A 25,135-nucleotide genomic window follows, 5' to 3' on the forward strand; every position below is an offset into this window, starting at 1 on the left:
CACAAACAACGGGTTGAAAAACACTGTTGCAATTGTCTTGTAAAGTTGAACTGGTTGGTTTAGAAAGCTATCCTGGTTGGTTTGAATTATTTTATTACAAAAAGTGAAATAATTTGGTGAAAGTTTCAAAACGAAAAGGTGAACAAACTTGATGTAAGAACATTCAAATTGGTGTCTACTTAGATTTTGATGGTTTTATCTTAAAATATATCATGCATTTTTTCCTTTTGGTCACAATGTGATAATTTTAATAAAATATACCAATAAATTTCATAAACTTCGAATTTTGAATTTCCTTCTTATAATCATTAATTGCCAAATATGACAATTCAACAGTTCCCCACACTATTATTAACACATGGTCGTACACTTTATGTATACCCAATCGAAGAGCATTGTTATTAACCTTAACCATAACCGTAATCTGTTCCTAACTTTAACCATAATCCATCCTTAACTATAACCATAACTGTAACTCGGGAACCTTTGCTGTGGTCATTTCTGTTATGGTGAGTTTTTCGTTTCCGGTCCCACCGGCGGTTGGTTCTCTTGGGCCGATTTTCCGACCGGCTGATCTGCCTGAAAGACCCACAGTGATATTTCTCTTGAGGCGGTGGAAACGACAGCAAAGTCCGGTGATTGTTGAATGACCATTTCACATCACGACAACAATCGGCCATAATCTGAACAAGTTAAAAATGGAATAAAATATCTCAAATAACGCAGACATGTTACTGCACTCAGTGAAGTCACTCGCTCAAAGGCCAACGTTTCAAATATCAGTGTATTGTAAAGGTACTGGACACTATTGGTAATTACCCAAAATAATTATTAGCATAAAAACTTACTTTGTAACGAGCAATGGAGAGCTGTTAATAGTATAAAACATTGTGAGAAACGGCTCCCTCTGAAGCGACGTAGTTTTGGAAAAAAGAGGTACATGTAATTTCTCACTCAAATAACAAAAAACTTCAGTCCTGAAGCCTTTAAGTATGCATCTGAAAGAACACAAATTTGTGCAACAATGGTGTTTTTCGTTCATCATTCTCTTGCAACTTCGGCGACCAATTGAGCCCAAATATTCACAGGTTTGTTGTTTGATGCACATGTTGGGATACACCAGGTGAGAAGACTGGTCTATGAAAATAACCAAATAATAATGTCCATACCTTTAAACTAGAGTATGGAGTTACATTTTGATATTATTGGTGACTAATTGTTTGCAATAACAATACAAACCAATGACAAAAGTTAGAAGCATTTTGATGACATGAGGACACGTCATTCGTTGAAAATAGCCACGTGGTCAGCTCCCAACCATTCTATTGGCCAGACGATTATGAATAACCATGAATGATAGCAGCGGCCTGATTGTGATGCTAATTTGCATCTACTTTGCATCTAATTAGCATACAGAGCGGTTAAAGACAGTTAAGAAAGACACGAGAGGAATGTCAGTATTCAATATTCAGATAATTTATTATAAAAATTCTATATAATTTACAATAATGTAATTTATTGAGTAGTTGCTTTAAATCCTATCACAGAGTTTCGAAGAAAAGAAAAGGGTGGGTAAAAATGATAAGCCGGGATAAAAATAAATAAAGAGAAAAGTTAGATAAAAAGACGAAGCCAAAATAAAATACTTTCAGACGACCGTGATTTAGCAAGGGTCCATTGCTTTTTTTTAGTATGGTTGCGAAATTGTACACAATGCACCTCGTGTTAAAAGGAAAACATTGTTTATACTGTCCATAAGGACAGCAAATTTGAGATTTCACTGGGGACCCTGGACATTCCTAACATTGTTGTCCTTGTTGCAATTTGTAAAGTTTAACAACCATGCTAAAGTTAAGAAAGGGAACCCTTCTAAATTACTTATGTGATGACGTCATCATGACGTTAAAGGAGGATGTAAAACCAACGAGTATGCTAGGGGAGAAGATACAAGATTAAAGGCGTGCTTTACTTCAGATGGGAGGAAATATTGCATGATTTTAAGGCAGTTATAATTTGCATTTAAAGACGAAGATTTGCTCGTACAGAATAAAAAAAAAACAAGAAAAAAATAAACAAGAAAACGGACTTTTTTTCTTTTTCTTTTGAAATCAGAGTTCATGTCTCAGGATCAGATTGAATGGGTAAATTTAAGATGATTGAATTGTGTGACCAACTTAAAAAGAAAATGGAATTCTGACCAAAGATCGGATGAGTCAAACATATAAATAATTTTTTTTTTCGTTTATGGGCGCCAGCTTTTGAATGCATTTGGTCATTGAATCAGGACGATTTGTTTGGTAAAGCGGTGTTCAGTTTTTGTGTTTGGGTTTAACAAGATTCTACTAAGAACCAAAAGGAAACTGTCAAAGTTTAAGGGTTGAATATCTAAAATTGTCAAATTTAGACAACGAAAGAAATTTGCAATAATTATAACTTTTGTTTAAATATGCATCAGAAAAAAAACATAACAGAAGGAGAGTGTTGCTTCACCAACAGACCCCCATAACACCCACAGAACTGAAAAAGAAACATTTCCAACGTTTGCGCAATTATTCTTAATTAAAAATGCCTTGATTTGTAATTCTTACTCTCGCTTTGTGTTGGTCAATAAAATGAAAAAAAAAAAATAAAAAGTAAAAAACAAAATTACGATAATATATCAAAAAACAAAATGTAGTTTATTGCATTAAAATATGCATTCATGACTTGCATTCAGAACATTATTATTAATTTTTAATGATTGTCAAATTCTACTCACAAGTCAGGAACTATTTCTTTTAAGACAAACCCGGGAATATCCCCACTCTAATATAAACCGAAAGAAAAATCCAGTTTATAAAAAAATTCATAATAACTATACAACAAATATAAAACATTTTAAGGTCTTTTTTGTTTTAATGGCAAGAGGTTTTTTTTAAACCAAAATGTTTGGTTTTTTGTTTAATAATGTGTAGCTTTAGTCGTCGTAGTCTCCAATTCAAGTTTGATGTCTTTTCCATGAAAAGTTAACGTGTATTGAAACCACAGTAAACCTGTTTGGTACCAATTATCAGGCGGCCATTTTGAAAAACAACCTAATGTCTAGTTCTTCTTAATCCACTTTAAAATTCCATTCTACTACTCCCAGAGAGGAAATTGCCGATCGCAGTTAACTTGTGTACAGTGTTTTTCAGTTTTCCCTGGCACTGTTTTGAAAAATAAAAGAGGAATTAAGCCGAATGTCTACACCCGATTAAATGGATTTGTTCCAGATGCTTTATGCTTTAAATCTCAAAGTAATTATCTCCATACTTTCGGGCCAACTAGTTATTGTTCAATGCACTTTTATGGATCCCTTAGCTTCATTAATACCATTGAATAACTAGTCATTAATTGCAACCGCTGACGTCATTATTTAAGTCTTAATTTACGTCCTTAACGATGAAACATTGTACGATATCATGTTTGACATTCATTTACATGTACGTGAGCCAACACCCTCTATAAAACTTGGTCTAAGTCGCATGATTTATTTGAGGTGTTTTATTATAGTTTATTGACAGCGTTCGAGAGAGAGAGAGAGAAAAACAAAAGGATAGCAGCAGTGTGCGTGAGTGTATGTCTAAAGATAAATAATTTGGTTCTGAACTAAGACAATTTGAATGGAGCGGGACATGAACCAGCGATCTGTAGATCAACGCACCGGTGCTCTACCAACTGAGCTATCCAGTAGTCAGTTCTGACAAGACACTTTTTGTGAGGAGCATTGAGCATACTGAGGTAATTGTCAAACGGTTGTTTTAGATCTAGACTGAGTAAGAGCTTTAATCTTGACACACATTCATATCTTAAGTCATCTCTCTCTACCTCTCCCGACCCCCATTTGTCACCCTGTTTATGTCCGTATCTGCACCTCATTCTAATATCTATTGTCAGTTACGATTCTATAATACCTTGACTGCAATGACGTAGCCGGCAATTGGTTCCTATACATACTACTCCCAGCCTTTTGGAAACTACGGCTTTCACCACAGGCTCCGTCCCTTAAACCGCGAGACCCCGTGTGCAACCGAACTTGATTTTTATCATCACTAAACGGAGCTGAAATTTAAGCTGACGTGATTTCGACAAGGCTGAAAATCACAATGAGCATTTTCCAAACTTCGTCATGGTGGGCTCCGGCTCCGGATTGGGCTTCACATTTCGGAGCAGTGTACATTTTACACGGTGTTTCCTATATCAAACGGAGCCCGGAGCCGGCCTCAGCCGAGGTTTGGAAAAAACTCTATATGCACCTCTTTATCACAGCACCGCCATCCACGGTCGGGCTCCCTGAATGCAAGACATTGATCTCAATGCGGATTCGTTGACACATTCAAAGGAGCCAGACTCTTGTCATGTAAGCCTCTGTTTTTCTGGTAAGAAGAGGACAAAGATTGCGGCACTGTGATACAAAACGGTTTTCAGTAACTATTTCTCTATAAGACAAAACTCACAATGGATTCATGAAGCCTACAGGTAAAAGGTACACATGTGTGCCGTTCAAATTATGGTTTATAACTACATCTAGGAAAGGTCAGTTTTCCAAAAAATCAGAAGCATAAAAAAATGTACACCTTGTCTTTGTATAGGTTTTAAAAGTTGTCAAAAAAGAACATTTTCAACATCAACCTGCATTAATTAGAATATTTTAAGCATACTCTGAGATGAGTTTAAACGAGCTCTTCGAAATCTTCTTCCCACAAAAGGGTTCTTGAACGAGGTCTTTGGCTGGCTCCCAAGCTGTTGTATTGGATCGTTGATCAACAAACAGTTTCTGTAAGTTCTTAATAATGGTCCAGGCACCCTTGGATTCGCCTCGACATTGCAGAATGTTCAACGTGCTGCATGCTCACTGGTGGCACTGTGCCGCGTCACAAAGGCCCTTTTGAGGTATGGCGGACATTATAGGAGTGCACTGTTTGGTTTGGGTGTCTACAAACAGATCTACCCAAACCTAATAGACCTGTATCACGGTGCCGCCATCTCGATTTTCTCCCATTGATATCAATGTTACCAAAACCGAGGCTGGGAGAACAAAATAGTCTGGTTCCTATTTTCAAAATGATTTTTAGCATTCATTATTGTTATTCGATACGAGGGGCATGGCTACGATGGAGGCAGCATGATAAAGGTCTATAGTGCCATAGCACCGAGTCCACCATACCTAAAAATGGTCTATACTCGTCGTAGTCTTGGTGTGGTTGATAATTTTGCATGTTAATCATGTTGTACCCGTAGTTTTGTTGCTGTTCAGTCTCAGTCACGAACCAAACCCAAGAAATGTTTCTATCCTCATGCATGGGGAGTGAGTACTGATACAATTTGTTTCTGTTCTTACAATTCACAAAGAAAGTTCAAGTCTATCAATAGTTCGACGTGCTATTACTCGAACTTGGTGGAATTCTTGAGCTCATGTGGGTGTTATTACTGTTACCACTGTTTACCGGAGAGGGCTCGTTGCTTGGCGGTGTGGGCATACCGCCTGCCGTCTGGCACACGTACCACTCGCTCAGGTTGGTCGCCGGGTTGTTGTTGGTAAGGCTCGGGGCCGGGGGCATGCTGTTCCCGATCCCACCACCACCAGCTCCACCTCCTCCCTGTGACTGCGATGACTCGGAGCTCGTCGTCGGCGAGGTGGCCGCGGGTTCGAACACCCCCGGGGGTGGGGGTGACTTGCTGTGCACCTTCATGTGTTTCCGGAGAGAGCTTGGGTGCGTGTAGCTCTTGTCGCAGCCTCGGATCTTGCAGTTGTACGGCTTGTCCGAAGTGTGGACGTGCGAGTGTTTTTTCCGGTCGCTGGAGTTGGCGAAGCGGCGATCGCAACCGTCGAACTCGCACTTGAAGGGCTTCTCACCTGTAAAATACAACAAAATTACAATTTAGATATCATGAATTAGATATCATAAATTAGCACATTGTAAACCAATTACATGGTGCTAAGGATTAGGTCTCATAATTCAAACGTAGCGGGACAAACCTAGCAGGAAATACTGTATGCAGCGCAAGGAGCGTTACTGAGAGGCCGATACGCCCGCTATTATAAGAAACCACTATTACTATTGTTTTATAATTTGTACAAATAGTCCCAATTGCAGATTTTTTTTTTTCATTTAGGTGAAGATTTATGGTTTTGAAGTTCAAAGCTTTCAAAATGAAGATTTTGTTGTTAATTTGAGACTTGTCAATGTTTGTAGGGTTATTTGGTAAAATACTACTATGTTGCACAAAATAATTTGAGGTGTATTCACCCCAAATTTGAAGGACAAAAAAAACACACATTTTTATTAAGTACAAATCATAGTAATACATAGGCCAAGTTATAGTTCCATTGTATCAAAATTGACAGCTTTCCATGTCACAAAGCATACCCCAAAAATGTCCCTCGCACAATGTTACACTCTTTTTACTCATCATGACAAAACACTCAAAACCACAAAATGCTATTGTACCTCCCCGAAACGGATACAGAACGCGATTTTCAAGATACAAAATAGAAACATGGCCACAAAGAACAATGTCAATTTTTTCGAGGATCAAAACCACAAATATTATTTTATGGTCCAGATATAAAGGGATAAGAACGAGGTTTTCAGCGGTACAGAAAGGAGCGGAGCAGTCACCAAGAACAGATGTCAGTATTGAGTTTTAACAAAGTGGGTCCGGGTAGTGGAAAGTGACACCTGGCAACACAAATGAAACAAATCTAGACAATTGCCAAGAAGATAATCGACCACATTTCAACATTCAGATAGCTTTTGGGATGTTAAGATAACTTATAAAAAAAAGCTTGCCACATACATGTCTGGGTGGTGGATTCACAAAGAGTTAAAGATGCTATGTCAGATTTTTTGCCCCAAACATTTTCGAGTGAATGGTATTTCAAAGAGTATCACCCACTCTAACGAAAAAAAGGGTAAACTTTTAGTTTTAATAGTCAGGAACCGTGACAAAAATTTGAAACGTTTCTTATAAAACACATAAGAATTGGTCACGTGATATATTGTCGGGATTTTGAGCACTTTATTTCACTGCTACTAATAATTGGCGGACTTTTTCAAGCAATGGCTCAAATGAAAGCTTGTAACTTTCTCGACCCCAATATCAAAATACCTATTGAATTTTAAATCAAAACTGTTGGGTCAAATCGGCAAAAAATCTGACATAGCATCTTTAAGACTATAGTTTTATCTTGAGTCAGGAAGAGTATACTTGTGCTAACTTAGAACTAGGCTAAAGTTTGTAATAAGCCCTTAAGAGTCCATGGACCAGTCCTAGTTATGACCAGCTCTAAGTTAAGACCAGTCTTAAGTTAGGTCCAATCCTATAGTACCCGGGGTTGATTTCACAAATAGTTAGGACTAGTCCTGGGAGATATTTAAAAAAAATATGGCTAGTCCTAAGTTAGGACGAGTAACTCGTCCTCACTCGAGATCAGACTGCTCGAGATAAGACTATAGTCTTAACTCTTTGTGAAATCCACCCCAGTTATGATATGACTACCTTTGTAACATCGATCCCATTTCAGATTTGTTCTGTTTGCACGCTGCGTACGTGGGTGCCTCCACCCGGCATATCACCCCGCTTGATTTAAGCTCTTCTGGGTCTATCCATCACGTAGTATAGCAAGACATAAAAACGCTGTAATTGCCCAGATTGTTTGAAATGTATTTCTCCGCATACATTCATTTCAAGATGACATTTGTTTTTGACCCACGACTAAAAGTCACACCAACTTCTCCTGTTTCTGAACTTAATGTCGGATAATAATATTCTACAAAAATATATTGATTTCAATAGGCCTATCCACTTTAAAAATTGTAATTTCTAAGTAAAAAACCCCACCCACGTATATATACAGTTACAACAAAATTAATTCAATCCAAACTTGACAATGTTCTTAAGATATTGCATTTATAACCCCTGCTGGTTTGAAAAATTACAGAGTTTTTGTTTGTCTACAGCATGCAACTGAAACATTTAATCGATGGACGAAAATAGCTTTTTGCGCTGATGAAAAAAAAAAGAGCCTGCACTTTTTCCCTTGTTGTGTTGAAATCTTGCCTCGACCAAAAATCAGACGTAGCGTGAAAATAAAAAAGTCTAAAGCGTGAATGAACATTTTGATTAATTCAACGAGGAAAACCTCTTCATCCATGTCATCAGACCCATGTCTCAATACAGCAGCACCTTCTCCTGTTTTTGAAAGTCTTTCAACCCGATGAAAAAAACCCCCACCAAACCACTGGCAACTGTAAAAATACAGCGGCGGAATAAACCAATGGTGTTGAACTGAAGTTGAGGTCAGTGCAGTATTACAATGGGGACCGTGCGTAATTACAGCTTCGGTGCAGACATTATTGCGCGATATTTGATTATTAAAACCGCCCTAGAATGAAGGACAATTGTGTGAAGAATTACACGCCTGATTAAACGGCATCGCAGTTATTCCGCTAAATCATTATTTTAAAATGCAAGCAGTGTGTTTTGTCGTCTCCCTACACCGTTTGCGGAGCGCGGAGTTGGGGTAGCTCGCAGCACCGTTCGCACCACGGCCGCTTCCCGGAGTCGTTGGCGCGTGTTCCCCCGGCCCCGGTCTCTTACAACCCCCCCACTCCCTTCCCCCCAAAAACCTTCTCTCTACCAATCTTGACGAAATTGCTGAAAGGGGTTTGACTGGCAACAGAAAATCTCTTAATCTCTACAAATAAACGATTACGCCTAATTTGTTCTTCAGCCGTGTACAAGTTCAACTTTGCGTATAAAGCCAAGCAGCTTGCGATGTATCTACTAAAATTATCTTTTGAAGAAAGAAAAAGGTAACACTAACTATACGTGGATTATCAAGTTTAGTGTAAATAAAATGTTGGGGTAGAAGGGACGACTATATGCTATTGGATTCATTAATATGTGACAGTTAAACCGGGCAGTGGACTATTGGTAATAACTCAAGTAAATTATTAGCATAAAAGCTTACTTGGTAATGAGTAATGGGGAGTTGTTGATAGTATGTTTATATAACATTGTGAGAAACGGCTCCCTCTGCGAGTTGCGTGTTTTTTTTTGAAAGAGGTACTTTCTCATTCAAATAGTAAAAGACTTAGTTAGTTTTTTACCTCGAAAGGTTTGTGTAAAAAGGAGTCATTAGTGATTTCAATAAACCAATTTGATACGGTGACCAACCCGTGCAAACCACATTTTTTTAGGCACACACTATACTGCTTAAAACTGTTCTGCTTAGCAAAAAAACAGTATACAAGTCACAGACGCTACACAAATGACATGGTATTTTGTCTTGTGACCTCATTCTGGTAAGCAGAATCGTGTTTTGCTAAGCTCGTCCTTGCTCTACGAACCAACAACAACAACTACAACCACAAAACAACTATATGCAAAACAAAGCAATCGGTGTTCCTAAAAAACGTGTTCCTGAATATTTGTTACATTTTGTAATTAAATTTTCAAAACCTCTTTTTTTAATACAAATATCATTTTGAACAAGTTGATTCAGCTGAGAGTGTTCTGAAACCGACCGTATAGTATCACTGTAAATAGGCCCGCCGGCAAAATAATGATTATTAATAGTGACCGACGACAACAACAGTTTTGTAATGTTCGCTCAAAGAACAAGTTGGAAATGATGGAACAAATCTCATTTATTGTGATTAAATTCAGCTGAGTAAGTTTTGGAAAAACAATTCTTGCAAACGTGGCTCTACTTTTCCCACCAAATTATTGTTGATCCTCCAACCAGGGATCGAAACCACAAAGATAGTCCTTACTAAGATGAGTTATTCAAAACTGAAGGCTATAGTCCTATAGTTAGGACGAGTAACTTGAGATAAAACAACTAAGTCTTTACTCTCTGTGAAATCCACCAGCAGCATTCCTTATATGGCCCGGCACAAAAAGAGCATCAATCCTAACTCATTCCTCCACTTAACAACAAAGGCGTTGCAGCACAAGGAAACAAAATCAATTGAATATACGAAGCGCAACGTGGACGGTATAATAAAGAGCTTGAATATACCATTGCAAAGCTTTGAGAAACATGTAACATCGCAAGCCGGTTTCCCATGATTAGAGAAGACATTTGTAGATATGCAAAGTGGAAACTGGACCCCAAGTTTACAGTCCCACTACCGCAGTGTTCTCTGCATGGGATGTTCAAAAACACCCCATCAGCAGCCTGGCTAAACTTGACAATATTTCAAGTTTCACGCCCCGTTCACGCACGGGTACTTTGTGACCGGAGAGCCGCGCCGTGGGCGCGTGAAAATGACACCGCGGAGTCCGCTGGGACGGCCCGGCGAGACGGATCAATAGGCCGGTGTTAGTCGTCTCCCCGTAAAAAGAAAAAAAGACTCGCAGAAACTGAGATTAAACTCACCGTACCTCCCAACAGTTCTTAATGCGAGTATAAACTGCTACCACTAGTGTGGTAATGTTAGCAGCATTCCATATTATTGCTTGCAGTATCACCATGTTTGTATTGCTCTTGCCAGTTGAGTTTGTTGTTTAGTTAGAGAACTTTCTTGTTATTCTACTACCGTGGAGTAGATTTTTCGGATTATCCGGGAGACTTCTCAGTTCTGAAAAGAACCGTCCTGCTTTTTAACTACTACCTGGGCGGAAGGTATAGACAATCAGTTAGGACTACTACTTTAGCTTATAGTTACTAATTGCACTACCGCAGAGTGAATCTTAAATTGTCCCAACGTTTCGTTACCCTCAGTCTCATTTCTTATCTATGCTTTCCGTGCACGCAGAACTATAAAAGGAATAACAAGGAACTACTTTTCCACCAAGTTTTTGTTGCCTCCCCGTTAAAATATAAAGACGACCCATAACCTAACCTCCCAATATTCATTAATGTGGCTTTTAACCTCATTCATTATTCTAAGCTTTCCAGGTATGCAGTCATATATGGTAGTCAAAAACGTTCATGAAAGTCGAGCGGTTTTGAGAAAGTTAACAGGAATTTTTTCACCACTTGAAAACCGATCGAACGTAATTTCAGGGTCGAATGATAGACATCGGGTTGTCTGAAGAGTTCCATGGTTAGTTCAAGATGGCGACAGATTAGTACTTGCAAACTACAACATTGAAATCTCAATGGTAGATTAAGATTAGATTCGATTTCTTGATTAAGTCCGCATTGAATAAACAGATAGTTGTGCAACTGAAACATTATGGTTAAAGGGTTTCGGTACTTTTCGTACGACACAAAACACAAGTACACTCCACCCATATTTTACATAAAATTAACACGGTTTGAAGATAATTATGGCAGAAAGCTTCCCTTAAAATAAGCGGAAACTTCTAAAGGTACATTATATTACAAACATCTTCATTTTCACAGTGAGTAGGGATTCATGTCATGGTCAAAAACTTGATCTGGCTTTCCGTTCCTAGAACTAGACGGAAAGCTATCGATAGCTCATTCTCCATAGCTGCCCCTCGCCTATGGAATGAGCTCCCCGCGGGTCTGAGAGAGGCGATCTCGTTGCCTGTATTCAAAAGCCTCCTCAAGACATTTCTTTTTCCCCACCCATCCTAGTTTGTTTGTTTTTCTTTTGTTTTGTTGTCATAGTCTCATGTAAAGCGCTCTGTTCTCCGTAGAGCGCTATATAAATGTTTCATATTATTATTATTATTATCTACAAAAGGTATCAAAATTACAAACAGCTTATCAATAGCACAAATCCGGTAATGACTTGACTTTTCGACTCGACCCTAGCAGAGTCTTTCTCGAAGGGTAACATTCAAAGACTCTGCATGGTTTAAAACGTCAGGCAATTGACAATGTTTTTCTAAGTAAAAGGAATGAAGATTATTCAAAAATAATTTATCGCGCATTTTGTCCATTTTGGGAAAAACGCGTTGAGAAACATATTGCTCTTGCAAAACATTCCTTGAAAACTTGATCAGTGAAGATCAAACTCGCACGAGATCTTCAGGGATCACTTGATCCATTTAATTATCTATACCAGAAGTTGATAAGAGTCAGGTCAGACGCCATCTTGCTTGTTTCATCTAATGAATTATTCATGATCTAACGTCTGGGCCAAATCCCATACGTCTTCAAACAGTAATCTCTGAACTGGATTTCGTTTATCCTTCGTCTTACCAATAAACGAAATGGGTGGGCTATCAGTTTATAATGTTGTTTTGATCAAGCTTTTCTTGCTGTATTTTTAAGCAAACACTTGAAGTGCGGAAGTTGCTGGACAAAGGTGCTCAGTGTGTATGTTTTACATCATCAGTGACAGTTGCACGAATGAGAATACAATCTAAAGCATATCACGATCCCCATCTTCAGAAAAAAAAATCTTCCTGGAAACGTAGACACCTTTCTTGATACTTGGAGAGGAAGTTGGATTCATCTTCGTGACAATCGCCTTGTCATCAAAGTAGAGACATTGTCAAACAAAACAAAAAAGTACAAAGGTTTCGTTGTTTCCATCAGACTTGATCGCAAGCCTCGCCATGTATCAAACTCTTGTCGAGTCAAGTTCTGGAAGTCTCAAAATTATTATTTTACATATCTGGTTATTAAACCAAGGATGCCTCAAAAGTGAACTTAAATTAATCACTGTACATCACAAGCCTGTAAAGAAGGGTACTTGTTAATGTGAACCAGAAACACCGGGGTTATTCCTCGTCCAAGTCATGTCTAGCCATTGCACTCCACTGCAGAATGTAAGAAACTTCAGCGATCTTGAGTAGTCTGTTGCACTGCCGGAGAACACAGTTGGGGCATCCCAACAGTACCATTCAAGACGTTGAAACCGGTCACAACTACGGTTGGGACGCGTAATTCTCAAGTTGGTGCAGAACAACACCATGACAAGCAAATCAAATAAGCAAATCAAAACCAAAGCACTTCACAATAGTTACTTCTTTACAAGGTACAGGTGGGTCTTTCCAACTGTAAAACTGTAGTTGAAACCGGTCCCAACTATAATCGGGATGATGCTTTAGTTAGTACGGAACAACACCATGACTTGCCAAATAAGCAAATCAAACCAAAGTACTACACACCACGAGCTTGCACCAGCTTAAGTTGGGCTGTCCAATTTGTAGCACTCAAATTGAAACCGGTCCCAACTATGGTACGGAACCACATCATTACTTGCCAAAAAAAGCAAATAAAACCAAAGCACATAATATAAGCACTGATCAGGCAATCCATAGCATGGGCCTTCACAATTCTACTCGTAACGTAACGTAAGTTGGGACGTCCCCACTGCAACCCTCAAGTTTGAACAAAGTAAACAAAATGTACCAATTCAAAAACCATTGATGTGTAGGCTTTAACAATTAATTAGCAGATCAAGCGAGAACAGGTGATAATTACATCCGCTGTGTTGACATTGTCTGTCGTAAACAGATTAAAAGTATCAGCTAACAAAATCAGGGTCTGAATGATGGAGAGGTATTTGGGAGTTCGAAGTTGTTTATTTATTTCAGTCTGGGGTGATAACTGTGACTGACTGCTCTGAGTGAATTTGAAGAATGCATTTCAAATGCAGACACGCGTTTAGACTGTTAATTGAGTTTTTAATCGAGGAAGTTTAAACGAACGTAATCGTGAAGTTTATTCCACTTTAAGGCTTAACCCCACAATCTCCACACACTACGTGGTGTTATACAACAAACCAAAATAAAACATTGGTTCATCATAGTGCAAGGGTTTTGTAGCAAGTACATGTACTTGTTACGAATTCACCAAAGTTGACATACAAACCGATAAACACAAGTTCAAATTCTAGTAACATTAGAAAGTTCAGGTGGCATGCCTACCCATGGAGCTATACAAAAGCTCCATTGCCCATCCAACTCTTCCAAAACCATATAGTTCACTCTTCTTTCAACCTTGCTCATCGCATAATCTTCACACAATATTTATTTAGTGTTAACACAGCAGGACTAGCTTATATTATAGCTGTATGTGTCAATACTGAACCGGGAACTAGTAACCACCAATAACGAAGGCACACGCGGGAGTAACTTCACCACTTTTAAAACAGTGTAATTTCTTTCAGTGCTCTTTTGTGTAGAAGTAAACACCTCTTTCTTTAAAGTTTCGTCAACCCCAAATCAAGCCCCAAATCATTACACACTGTTACTTTAACTCAAGTCCACACTGCTGGAGACGATTGTGCCAGGTACTGGACACCTTTGGTAATTATCAAAGACCATGCAGTCTTCTCACTTTGTGTATCTCAACATGTGCCTAAAATAACGAGAAGTTGCGAGAAGATAATGGAAGAAAAAACACCCTTGTCGAATAAAGTGTGTGCTTTCAGATGCCTTGAATTCGAGACCTCAGCTGAGGTCTCGAATTCAATTCAAATATTTTAGTGAGAGATTCTTTCTTTCTCAAAAACTACGTTACTTCAGAGGGAGCCGTTACTCACAATGTTTTATACTATAAACAACTCCCCATTACTAGTTACCAAGTAAGTTTTCATGCTTACAATTGTTCTGAGTAATCACCAATAGTGTCCAATACCTTTAACCATGCTTTAACTGAGTAACATATTTTGAAGTGTGTGAAAACCATGCAATGAAGTTCTCGCGTAACAACTTCCCAGCAAGCAACTCATAAAAAAAAAAACGGAAGTGTTTTTCTGGCTGTAGAATTGTTTGTTTATTGGTGGGAGAAGTGGTGAGATCTCACTATACACTTGTCAGTCAGTATAAAGTAGGGAGTGTGATGACAATCTACCATAGATAAATCATCACCTATACAGCTGTACCCCTTTTACCCTACACACGCTTATGTCACAAAATTCCTTCACTTGAAGGATCGGTCAGCCACCGCTCCCCAAAACGTGGTTTGGGTAAAAGAAGAAGAAACAAAAAGGACCGCGGTGAAAATATTTAAAGACAGGGTAGGGTAGGGCCTATAATTTTGATGATTGTCAAAGACCAGTATCTTGGTGTATCCTAACATATGCATCAAATAACAAACCTGTGAAAAATTGGGCTCAATTGGTCATCGAATTTGCAAGAAAAATAATGACAGAAACACACACCCTTGTTGAATTGGACTTGTGTGCCTTCAGATGTCTGAAAAAGGCTTTACATCTTAAGTCTTTCTAAGGGTTGAGTGAGAAATTATCTCTTTCTCAAAAACTACGTAACTTCAGAGAGAGCCACTTCTCGCAATGTTTTATACCATCAACAGCTCTCCATTGCTCGTTACCAAGTTTTTATGCTAATAATTATTTTGGGTAATAACCAATAGTGTTCAGTTCCTTTAAGAACAGATCACAATACTGTCTTTAAGAATAGTTTGGCATGAACCCAGGTAAGTGTCCCTTCTGTATGCTTCAGACCTTTAGTCTAGATAGATGTATAGGTTAGCAACGAGTTAAACAATGCAGTTTGTGCAGGCCATGCAAAAGTTCCCCACACGTTTAAGTGCGAAATCCTGGCATGTATCAAAGAGACATTGTTCGACTTGATGAGTTTGTACAATTCATGTATTTCCAAAAGAATAAAACAGAACCGATAGTTCAATTTTGCAAAAAGAGCGACACGAAAAGACGGTTCGATTCATGCACTTGCTTTCATAGAAGAAGGATAAACAAAACAGGGGTTACTTCATATAGTGCATCTTTATAAAGAGACAATAACCAACAGAAAGTACGATTTGTGTACACGACTTCGTAGAGAGAGAACTAGATCCGAAAGATATTTCAGATCTCGTGACTTTGAAGAGTGTTCAATTACAAGAACCAACATTGCTCAATCCATGTACTTTGTTGAAGCATTGACGAGGAAATGAACCAAGAGAACCAACATATAAACTAATTTATATTAAGATTTAGACACAGGTGTCACTTTGTGTAACTGTACGGTATTTTATAATATAATATTATACACAATCGTGTAGGACCAAGACGCCCCATGTTGGATGTGTCAAGGTTACCTTCTACAATTATCCCTTAAACACACAAGGAGCCATGCTCAAAAGATTACCGACTTATTATTCATGTTCGGTAAACAAAACAACAAAATGGCTGAATAAGTCAATCCGAGTATTTCCCAGGGGAGCACCCCCACAAGAAGTTCACACAACCAAACGTCAGACAGATACAAACTTGTAATTGTGTCATCACGCCACCCTTCATCCCCCGTGAAGGGGGGTCTCACACCTATAATATCCCAACTACCCCTGAAAACACAGCGAGTGAAATCGCCCACCATTTGTCTTGGAACTGTAAGATTTACGAGGCATAAACATGAAGTTGTTGGGTGTCGCGTTGTATGGGTTTAATTGGTTACTGGTATATGGGTTGAGGTTGACGATATATCTAAAGGTTGTTTTTTTTTGTCTCTGACACATGTGGCCACAGAGAGAGTTATTTCTCTGTCGATACCATAGAGCATAGAGTAAGGACCGGATAGAGCAACACTAATGTATGTACTTGATTTGCCATAACTGTTTTGTTTACAACATTACGTTAAAGGGTTTTGGTATTTTGTGTAAGAAACACATGACAAAACACAATGTCCACACATTCAAATTAAACTTACACTGTTTGAAGATAATGATGGTAAAAAAGCTTCCCTTAAAATATTGCTTGATAAGGTGCTGTAGGTTTTGAGAAATGAGTAAAACAATGTCAGGAAAATAATGTTCGTCTCGAGAGATTATTTTACTATTTTAGCAGTATTTACCAGCACTGGTATTTGCGTGACTCTCCTGAAAACATTGCTCTGTGATTTTCACTTTTTTTTCTCTCAAAAACTTAAAGGGAATGTACACTATTGGTAATTGTCAAAGACCAGTGTTCTCACCTCGTGTATCTCAACATATGCATAGAATAACAATCCTGTGAAAATTTGAGCTCAATTGGTCATCGGAGTTGGGAGAAAATGATGAAAGAAAAACACCCTTGTTGGACGAATTTGTGTGCTCCAGATAGGAATAAAAGACTTCTAGCTAGAAGTCTTTTATTATTTGAGTAGGAAATTACCTCTATTTAAAAATCTATGCTACTTCCTTGTTGGAAGAATTTGTGTGCTCCAGATAGGAATAAAAGACTTCTAGCTAGAAGTCTTTTATTATTTGAGTAGGAAATTACCTCTATTTCAAAATCTATGCTACTTCAGAGGGAGCCATTTACCACAATGTTTTATACTATCAACAGCTCTCCAATGCTCGTTACCAAAGCAGTTTTTAAGTTAACATTTGTTTTGAGTAATTACCAAACGTGTACCTTCCCTTTAACGACTTATGAAGCTATACTTTCTACAGGTAAATTAGTTCGTACATGGGGCCTACCTTCATATTCACAGTGGGTAGGGATTCGTGTCATGGCCAGAAACTTGATCTCTACCAAAGGTATCAAAACAACACATGTGTGGCCACAGAGAGAGTTATTTCTCTGCTGTGACCATTTTGACACTTGTTCTTGATTTGCCGAAATTGACAATTTTGTTCCTCCAGTTAACAGCACGTTAAAACTTTAAAGCATCCAAACCTCTCATTAGCTATTAACTTTAATTGAGAGTAGTATATTGTTCTATTATAAAGCAAGGGGTTTTTATTAGTTGAGTTACGATCGCGATGACGTGTGTGTTTTTACCAAAGTAAGACAAAACGATGAAGCATCTATAAACAGTATTATGTTGAAATCTACCTCCATGGGTGAAACAAGTTTCTGTAATACCATTATGTTTAAAAGCCCAGTAGAAAGATAGTTACAGATCAGCAGAAGACTTTGTCCACTTATAAAATTCTTTTCAAGACAGATCATAAGGGAATATTTGTCTGATAATAATATCAGAAAACATGAGCAGAATAGTGCGTTTATAACAGTGAAAACTGTTGCTCGAGTTTATGCAATCGTTTGTCACTGTTGCGATATTTTGAATAGTTCTTCGTTCTTTGTTTAAGTTCGTAGTTTCGTAACTGAAAACTTTCCGTTGTTTTTCTTACTAGAGTTATTAAAATTATGTCTATACTGTTAAATGTCACAAAACTTCAGTATACATAATAATTTTGAACAATGTAAGGCAGGAAACAAGTATTAAAAAGGAAATAAAGAAAAAAAGGTAGGAACAAATTCAGTTCGCATTTTTGGAAACGGAAGTGTCGTGAATAAAACTACAATAATTTTTAAGGTTGATTTACCTTAAGCAAAGACCATTTCACTTTGTGGTCAGACTTTCAGATTAAAAGCACATCACACAAAAAACGAAAACCCGCAAAACTTGTAGTCACTGACTGATCATTCACAAATAATTGACTTGTTGGGTAACTTTTTTTGAAGCACCGGTAATTCTATGGATTTTTGGTGAACAATCAGAGCCAGTGCTAACAGTGTCTCCCCAAACCACCGTAAAAGTTTATCCCATTTATACTTACAAATACCCAATGATAGCCCCTCTGCACAAACTCTCCCTTGTCTAATTTTGTGACATTTTAAACATTAGGTATTGCATCTCTAATATAACAATGTGACTTTGGTTTGTCCCCAGCAGTTATTATTAGAACTATGTCAAGTGGTAATAACACAAATCATAAGAAGGCCAAAAAATAATTATTTTTTTCTCACAAAAACTCAAGTTTGTTCAATATTTCCAACAATGGAAGTTCAACTTGTGACAACGGTTTGACTCGGAAGTCAACCAATAAGAAACCAAGTACAAAAGTAAAATTATTACCGTTATAACACCGATCTTTTTTTTCTTCATGCTTTGTTAAAACTTAATCACGTCATTTCGTAAAGTGAAGTCAATTTCACATAATTCGAGCAACAATTCCACCGCTTCAAATTGACTCTTTTTTTCTCCCTCTACCAGCTTCGATATTTATTCCTCCATGCTTCGACATAACGCCACTTCATTATTACGAAAGAGCCTTTTATCAAACATAATTATCACTGTAACAACCAACCGTCAATAAACGGATTAAAAGTCAACCAATTCAGAGTTTATTAGAAAAAAGGGTCCACCACGTATTGATTAAAAAAAATGAAGAATAATCCACCATTGAAGCATAATTCCTAAAATATTAACAACTTCTGAGAAATTGTATTTTTTTTTTGAAAAGGGAAAGAGCAACTTGTGTGTAGGAGGCACAGACAACAACTTCCGCCGTCTAACCATAAAGCAAGATGACGACTCAACAAAACCAGCGATGCCTTTTTATCATTCATTCTTTCTAGTGATTATTTTGTTTATTAATTTCTAAACTCAAACCCCAGCGGCTCTGAACTCATTGTCTTGATTGTTGCAACGTAGCAATTCCATTTGTGATCTGCAGTATTAAGTAATCCTATTTAGTTGTGTGAAAAGTCTTACTGCTCCCAACACTAGCAGGGTGGGTTGAGAGACAACAATGTGACATCCGAGTTTGCACTCTACCGCAGCGGGACACCCGCCTACCCCCGCTGCCGTGAGCTACGGCAGATCATGGGCAGACACAACTCTCGATTACTGGTCTCTCGTCACCGCTACGAAGCCGGGTGCGAATCTCTCACAATGGAAACCTATAGAGTCTATAGGCGCCCCAGCAGTATCATGGTGTGTTGACATGCATAATGTGAAATATATCTCCCTTCTTGCTTAAAGTATATAAAAAAAGAAGTCTTTCATTCACACAGTATTTCAATTGAAGAATGCTACAACTATTCGACAATTTTGCTGGTGAAAATTTCGACTGCAATTAGAAGGCCTACAGGTGAAATTACGTTAGCTACGAGTAAAAAAATAGAGTAACTAACTTTTTACTGTATGGGACCGGGGGGGGACATCAATGTAATGAAACTTGTACAATACCACTTGAACAATATCGGCAAAACCATTAGAACCTTCAGAACAAAAGCGTTACCCAAGAAGTTAGAGTTAAATCAGCTACGGTGTTTTTCAAGACGAACCGGTTCGGAAAATAATGAGCACTGCTTTTATACTGCACTTATATCACCATGAACAAGTTGAAAAATTGAAAAGTTTACTTCATCAATTCTCAAAAAAAAAAATTGCATTAACTTTTTCTCAACCAATATTTGTCCATGTATCTCCTAAACATAAGGTGGTTGTTGCTGTGGTCTGCCAATTTGTGGGACTTTTGTCAACCGAACCCGAAATGGTTTCCTTTTGGGAACAATGGTTTGATGTTTGACCAAAAGGAGTTAACTTTTTGAGGTGTTATGAACTTTACAGTAACTTAAGTTTACGAGAATGTGAGAGTTTAACGCACGATGACGTTTAGTTTAAGAGACTTTTAGAAGTTTAACTAACGCATGGCTCTTGGTAAGGTGATAATTTGATAATTAAGGCAACTCATGAACCTTGGATGAGTGCACTTCCTTCATCGTGGAGGCAATGAGGCGAATAAGTCACTCATTAACACAGATAGTTGTGACAATGCAACCCTTCAGATCGTCTGGAGGATTGTTGAAGGGTTACAATATTGTCGAAACTCTCTTAAAGTTCACTCGCTTGTCCGAGTGGTGTTCGTTTCGCTCTTTTCAAGTGAAAGTTTTATGGCACATTACAGTGGTAAAACAAGTAAATCGAAACAGAACTATACATATCATGAGCCTTGTTGAGGTATGGTGGACACTATAGGAGTGCACTGTTTTGCTTTGGGCGTATACAGATAAATTTACCCAAACCTAATAGTGTCATAGTATTATATCCACCATTTCTCATTATGGCTTACGGTAACCCTACAAACCGTCGGTTGGATGGATGGTTTTGAAGTTCTCACAACTACTTCTATCATTGGCGAAAGACAATGGTCTATTAAGTTATACAGAAATACATTATTGACAGCTTGAAAATGAATTGTTTGCAAGTGATGGTTTTTTGATTTGTTGTTTTTACCTGTATGTGTTCTCTTGTGGATCTTGAGATTTTCCGATCGTGCGAAGACCTTGCCACACCCGGGGAAGGGGCAGGGAAATGGTTTCTCTCCCGTGTGAACCCTGATATGGTTCACCAGCTTGTACTTCGCCTTAAACGGCTTCTGTTCCCTCGGACAGTTTTGCCAAAAACACGTGTGATTTGTCTGTTCCGGTCCCCCTACATGTTCCACGGTGATGTGTGTTACAATCTCGTGCATAGTGGTGAAGGTTTTATTACAGGGTTTCTTAGGTTCCGGCTGTTCCTGCTCGATCCAGAGACAGGACAGTTCCTGCTTGATCGGCTGTCGCATATACCGGAAGAACGCAGCGTGGCTGTGGTGGGGAGCAATGTTCATATTCATGTTCATGTTCATATTCATGTGATTATGGAGCTGTGGGGAGGTGAGGTAATCGGTACGGGGTCCGGACATCGGGTTGAATTGATCGGTCCGCATGTCGCTGGGAAGCCCCAGCCGCATTTGGCTGTTCATGGACCCACTGTGGCTCGACTGTTCGTGAAGTCCGGGGAATATCACATGAGTTGCCGAGTTGTCCACCGAGTGATGGAGCGAGCCACCCCCGGGGAACATGCTGTGATGGCTGGCACCCGTGTTGGAGGAGTACGACGGCTCGTGGGATGACAGACTACCGAGGGACGGGTGCATCCCCGAGCCGGGGAGAGGGTCCCGTCGTAGCAAGAAGTCCCGTCCCGTCGTGAAGGGCTGGCTGGGGTAACCACCGACGCTCGGGTGTCCATGGGCGTGCGAGTGGGGGGCATAGCCGTTTGACTGCGACCCGTAGTTGGCCTGGGAGGACACGATGGAGGCCTCCCCCATGTGGGAGTGCTGGGGGCTAAGCTTGAGACCCCCCATGTGAGTTGTATCTGGCATCCCGTACGGGTTCATATTCAACGGCGGCATATTGGACTCGGAACCGATGGCCTCTCCGCCGTGGCCGTGGTGGGCATGAGGAGGCAACCCAAAGCTCGGCATGCCGTTGTAGTTCTGGTGCGGTCCCACGTCGACGAAACGCAGGGCTGAGCTCCGTTTGACCAGAGAGTGGTCCATATACTGCGGGTGCAATGCTTCCGTACTCATCGCTCTCTCTCGCTCTACACTCTGCTCTCTTCGCCGTAGTAGGTATTTTTTCAACGGTGGCTCGATGTGCCAATGAGGGTCCCCTACTTGCGAATGACTACCGAAAGCCGGAAAACGACACGTAAAAGTGTTGCCCCTTCGTGAGCAAAACTCAGGCTTGTTAGACGCCCAGCGTGACTGAATTAGGTTTAATTATGCTTCCGCATGATTGGTCAGCATTGTGGTGAGTGACAGCTTGACGTCTGCTCCACCAATGAGATGAGGTAATTTGGGAGCCACGCATGCGTGTAATGACTCGCACTTCAACGTTGGGGTTTGTCACTGTCTATTGTGGTGTGTATATTACCATTAGACCCCACTACGGTTCCCTTCTTCTTGTTTTGTGTTGCCAATTGAATCCAATCCTTCAAAGCTCTCCACCTTCTCCTAACCCCCCCTCCACCAGTCAAGATGACAACTAGCCCCCTATTGTAGAAGATGTACTTATCACAGTTGTGACTTGTGTCATTAACATTGAGATAAGAAGAAGAAGAAGAGGAGAGGTTTCAGAGTATAAACTAAGGAGAAGAAGTTATACCCGCACACACAAGTTGAACGAGTACAACAAACATACCGAACTGGACTGTGAAGGGACCATGAACACTTGCCACCTTTACTGTGATGGGGTTAGCCTTGAACACACACCATGAGACAAGGAGCTGCCTTATCGCCGCGTGTTGTCAACAGGCGAAGGGGGGGGGGGGGTGTTCGGTGCTGGCTACGGCTAGCGGGCGCACTTGTAACACATACAGCCCCGTGGCCTCAGAGCCCGTAAGCCATCAGACTGAGCTCGCTAAGGTGTCCATGCGTGCTATGTCAATGAACACGCCACTATACCCCCCCCCCCCCTTTCACACACACCTAAAAATATCTAGTGAAGTAATTAACGTTACGATAAAGCAATTTACAGTTCTGTTTTCGAATCACTGGCCCCATTGAAAAAGACGGCAACTCAAACATTGGAAAGTAACATAGCGACAACGTTGGCCCGTGTATCTTGACTATGAAAGCTCCATCCAACGATCGGCCGAACTAGACAAACTTGGCCCCGGTTCACTGTAGCATGGCACTCCGGCACCAGTATTCGTCCGGCACGCTTGCCTCGTTGGCAAAACTCAATGCGGCGTAGCACGGCCCACTAGCACTGGTAAAATGCACAACAATTGGGCTGAATACCTAGTAGGATTTGTCGGGTTTGGCGAGCGCACTGCCAGTAGACTTCAAGGCTACACTGGTTTTTTCTCCCCCCTTATATACCGTCTGTCAACAGTACCGTTTTGGACCATTTCTTTCAGTTTTTTGTGATGATTGAAAAAAAAAAAAAGTACACGCCGGATTAGGTATGTTTCTTTGCACACATGTATCAACTGCCGTAAAAAAAAAAAAAAAAAAAAAAAAATCCGAATCAGCACACGGTGCGATTAACGGCTCTACGGACCGGACACGGGTTATACAAACACGGCAAGACAAGATCTTTTATTCTCTCCATATGAATTGCTAGTATTTTTCATGCAATGTAATAAATTATTCCCCTAACAGCTCCGCAGAGATACGGGTCTACCACCCTCGATCCAACGGGGAAGTTTTTTGTTTGTCAAAGCCTATCAACGCACGGGTCCAGGGCGTCCCTAACATTACTTAAAGATGAATTTTAAACGTGTAGAGATAAGGATCAAGGTATCATTAGATCCATGAATAACGTTATTTATGTATCACCGTTAACGCCCGGGGTGTATCTTTAAAGGCACTGGACACGTTTGGTATTTGTCAAAGATCAGTCACTTGGTGTATCCCAAGTCCGAATGCATAAAAAATAACAAACCTGGGAAAATTTTGCCTCAATTGGTCATCGAATTTGCAAGCAAAAAATGACAGAAAAACACCCTTGTTGCATTACTTTGTGTGTTTATCAGATAAATAAAAGGCTTCAGCTGATGTCGTTTATTAATTGAGTGAGAAACTACCTCTTTCTCAAAACGATGTTACTTCAGAGGGAGCCGTTTTTCACAATGTTTTATACTATCAACAGCTCTTAATATTGCTCATTACCAAGTAGGTTTTTTAATTTTATGCTAACAATTATTTTGATTGAGTAATTACCAGGGGTCGATTTCACAACGAACTTAAAGGTAATCCTTGGAGATATTAAAAACTTAAAGCTCGTCCTAACTCGTCCTAGTTCGAGACAAGACTAGTCTTAAAGGCAGTGGACACTATTGGTCATTGTCAAAGACTAGCCTTCACAGAAAATTTGAGCTTAATCATTCATCGAACTTGCGGATTGATCTTGAAAAAAAGTGTGCGTTTAGATAGTTGATTTCGAGACATCAAGTTCTAAATCTGAGGTCTCGAAATCAAATTCGTGGAAAATTACTCCTTTCTCGAAAACTACTTCACTTCAGAGGGAGCCGTTCCTCACCATGGTTTATACTATCAACCTCTCCCTATTACTCGTCACCAAGTAAGGTTTTATGCTAACAATTATTTTGAGTAATTACCAATAGTGTCCACTGTCTTCAATAAAAAAAAGCTCAAAATTCGAACTTTAAGCATCGTCACTGCACACTAGTTTTACTGAACATTCACACACACAAAAATCCTCCACTTGTTTGTGTAAATAATCCACAGTGATCAGCATAATTTACCTCAGAGCTTGTTGGCAAAGTTTGAAACCATCGAACAGGTTGACTTTCAAGCTTCTTTCTCGAAAACTATGGCACTTCAGAGGGAGCCATTTCTCACAATGTTTTATACCATCAACCTCTCCCTATTACTCGCCACCAAGAAAGGTTTTAGGCTAATAATTATTTTGAGTAATTACCAATAGTGTCCACTGCCTTTAACACCAGTCTTTAAAAACCAGCAGAGAGAAGACAAAACTAGAGCATGGAGATTTGCTGCTTCCAGAGATTGCACGTCAGGGGTATTACAGTGACGCGTGGTGCAACAAAAGACAGCTCTAATTCAACCCTGTACTTAGCCGTTGACTTCTAAAAGTTGTTGCCTAGTTTGTGTTGATACATGCCCCAGGGGCTGTTTTGTATAAGCCCGGGCTGGTGGGGGTATCAAGAGGGGGAGGGAGGAGTTCCCGTCCCGTATGACCTCGCC

General features: G+C 39.5%; 1 protein-coding gene across 1 annotated transcript; it reads right to left on the reverse strand.

The window, feature by feature from the left end:
- Window positions 1-1,496: 1,496 nt before the first annotated feature.
- On the reverse strand, window positions 1,497-22,062 carry LOC139944859 (zinc finger protein ZIC 1-like). Its single transcript, XM_071941992.1, has 2 exons — window positions 20,872-22,062; window positions 1,497-5,875 (listed from the first exon to the last, which is right to left on the reverse strand). The coding sequence occupies exons 1-2, from the start codon at window positions 21,986-21,988 to the stop codon at window positions 5,385-5,387; spliced, it is 1,608 nt and encodes a 535-aa protein (XP_071798093.1). The 5' UTR covers window positions 21,989-22,062; the 3' UTR covers window positions 1,497-5,384.
- Between the last annotated feature and the right edge of the window lie 3,073 nt (window positions 22,063-25,135).

This window comes from Asterias amurensis, chromosome 12 (assembly GCF_032118995.1).
Source record: "Asterias amurensis chromosome 12, ASM3211899v1".
In the NCBI taxonomy this organism is placed as follows: Eukaryota; Metazoa; Echinodermata; class Asteroidea; order Forcipulatida; family Asteriidae; genus Asterias; species Asterias amurensis.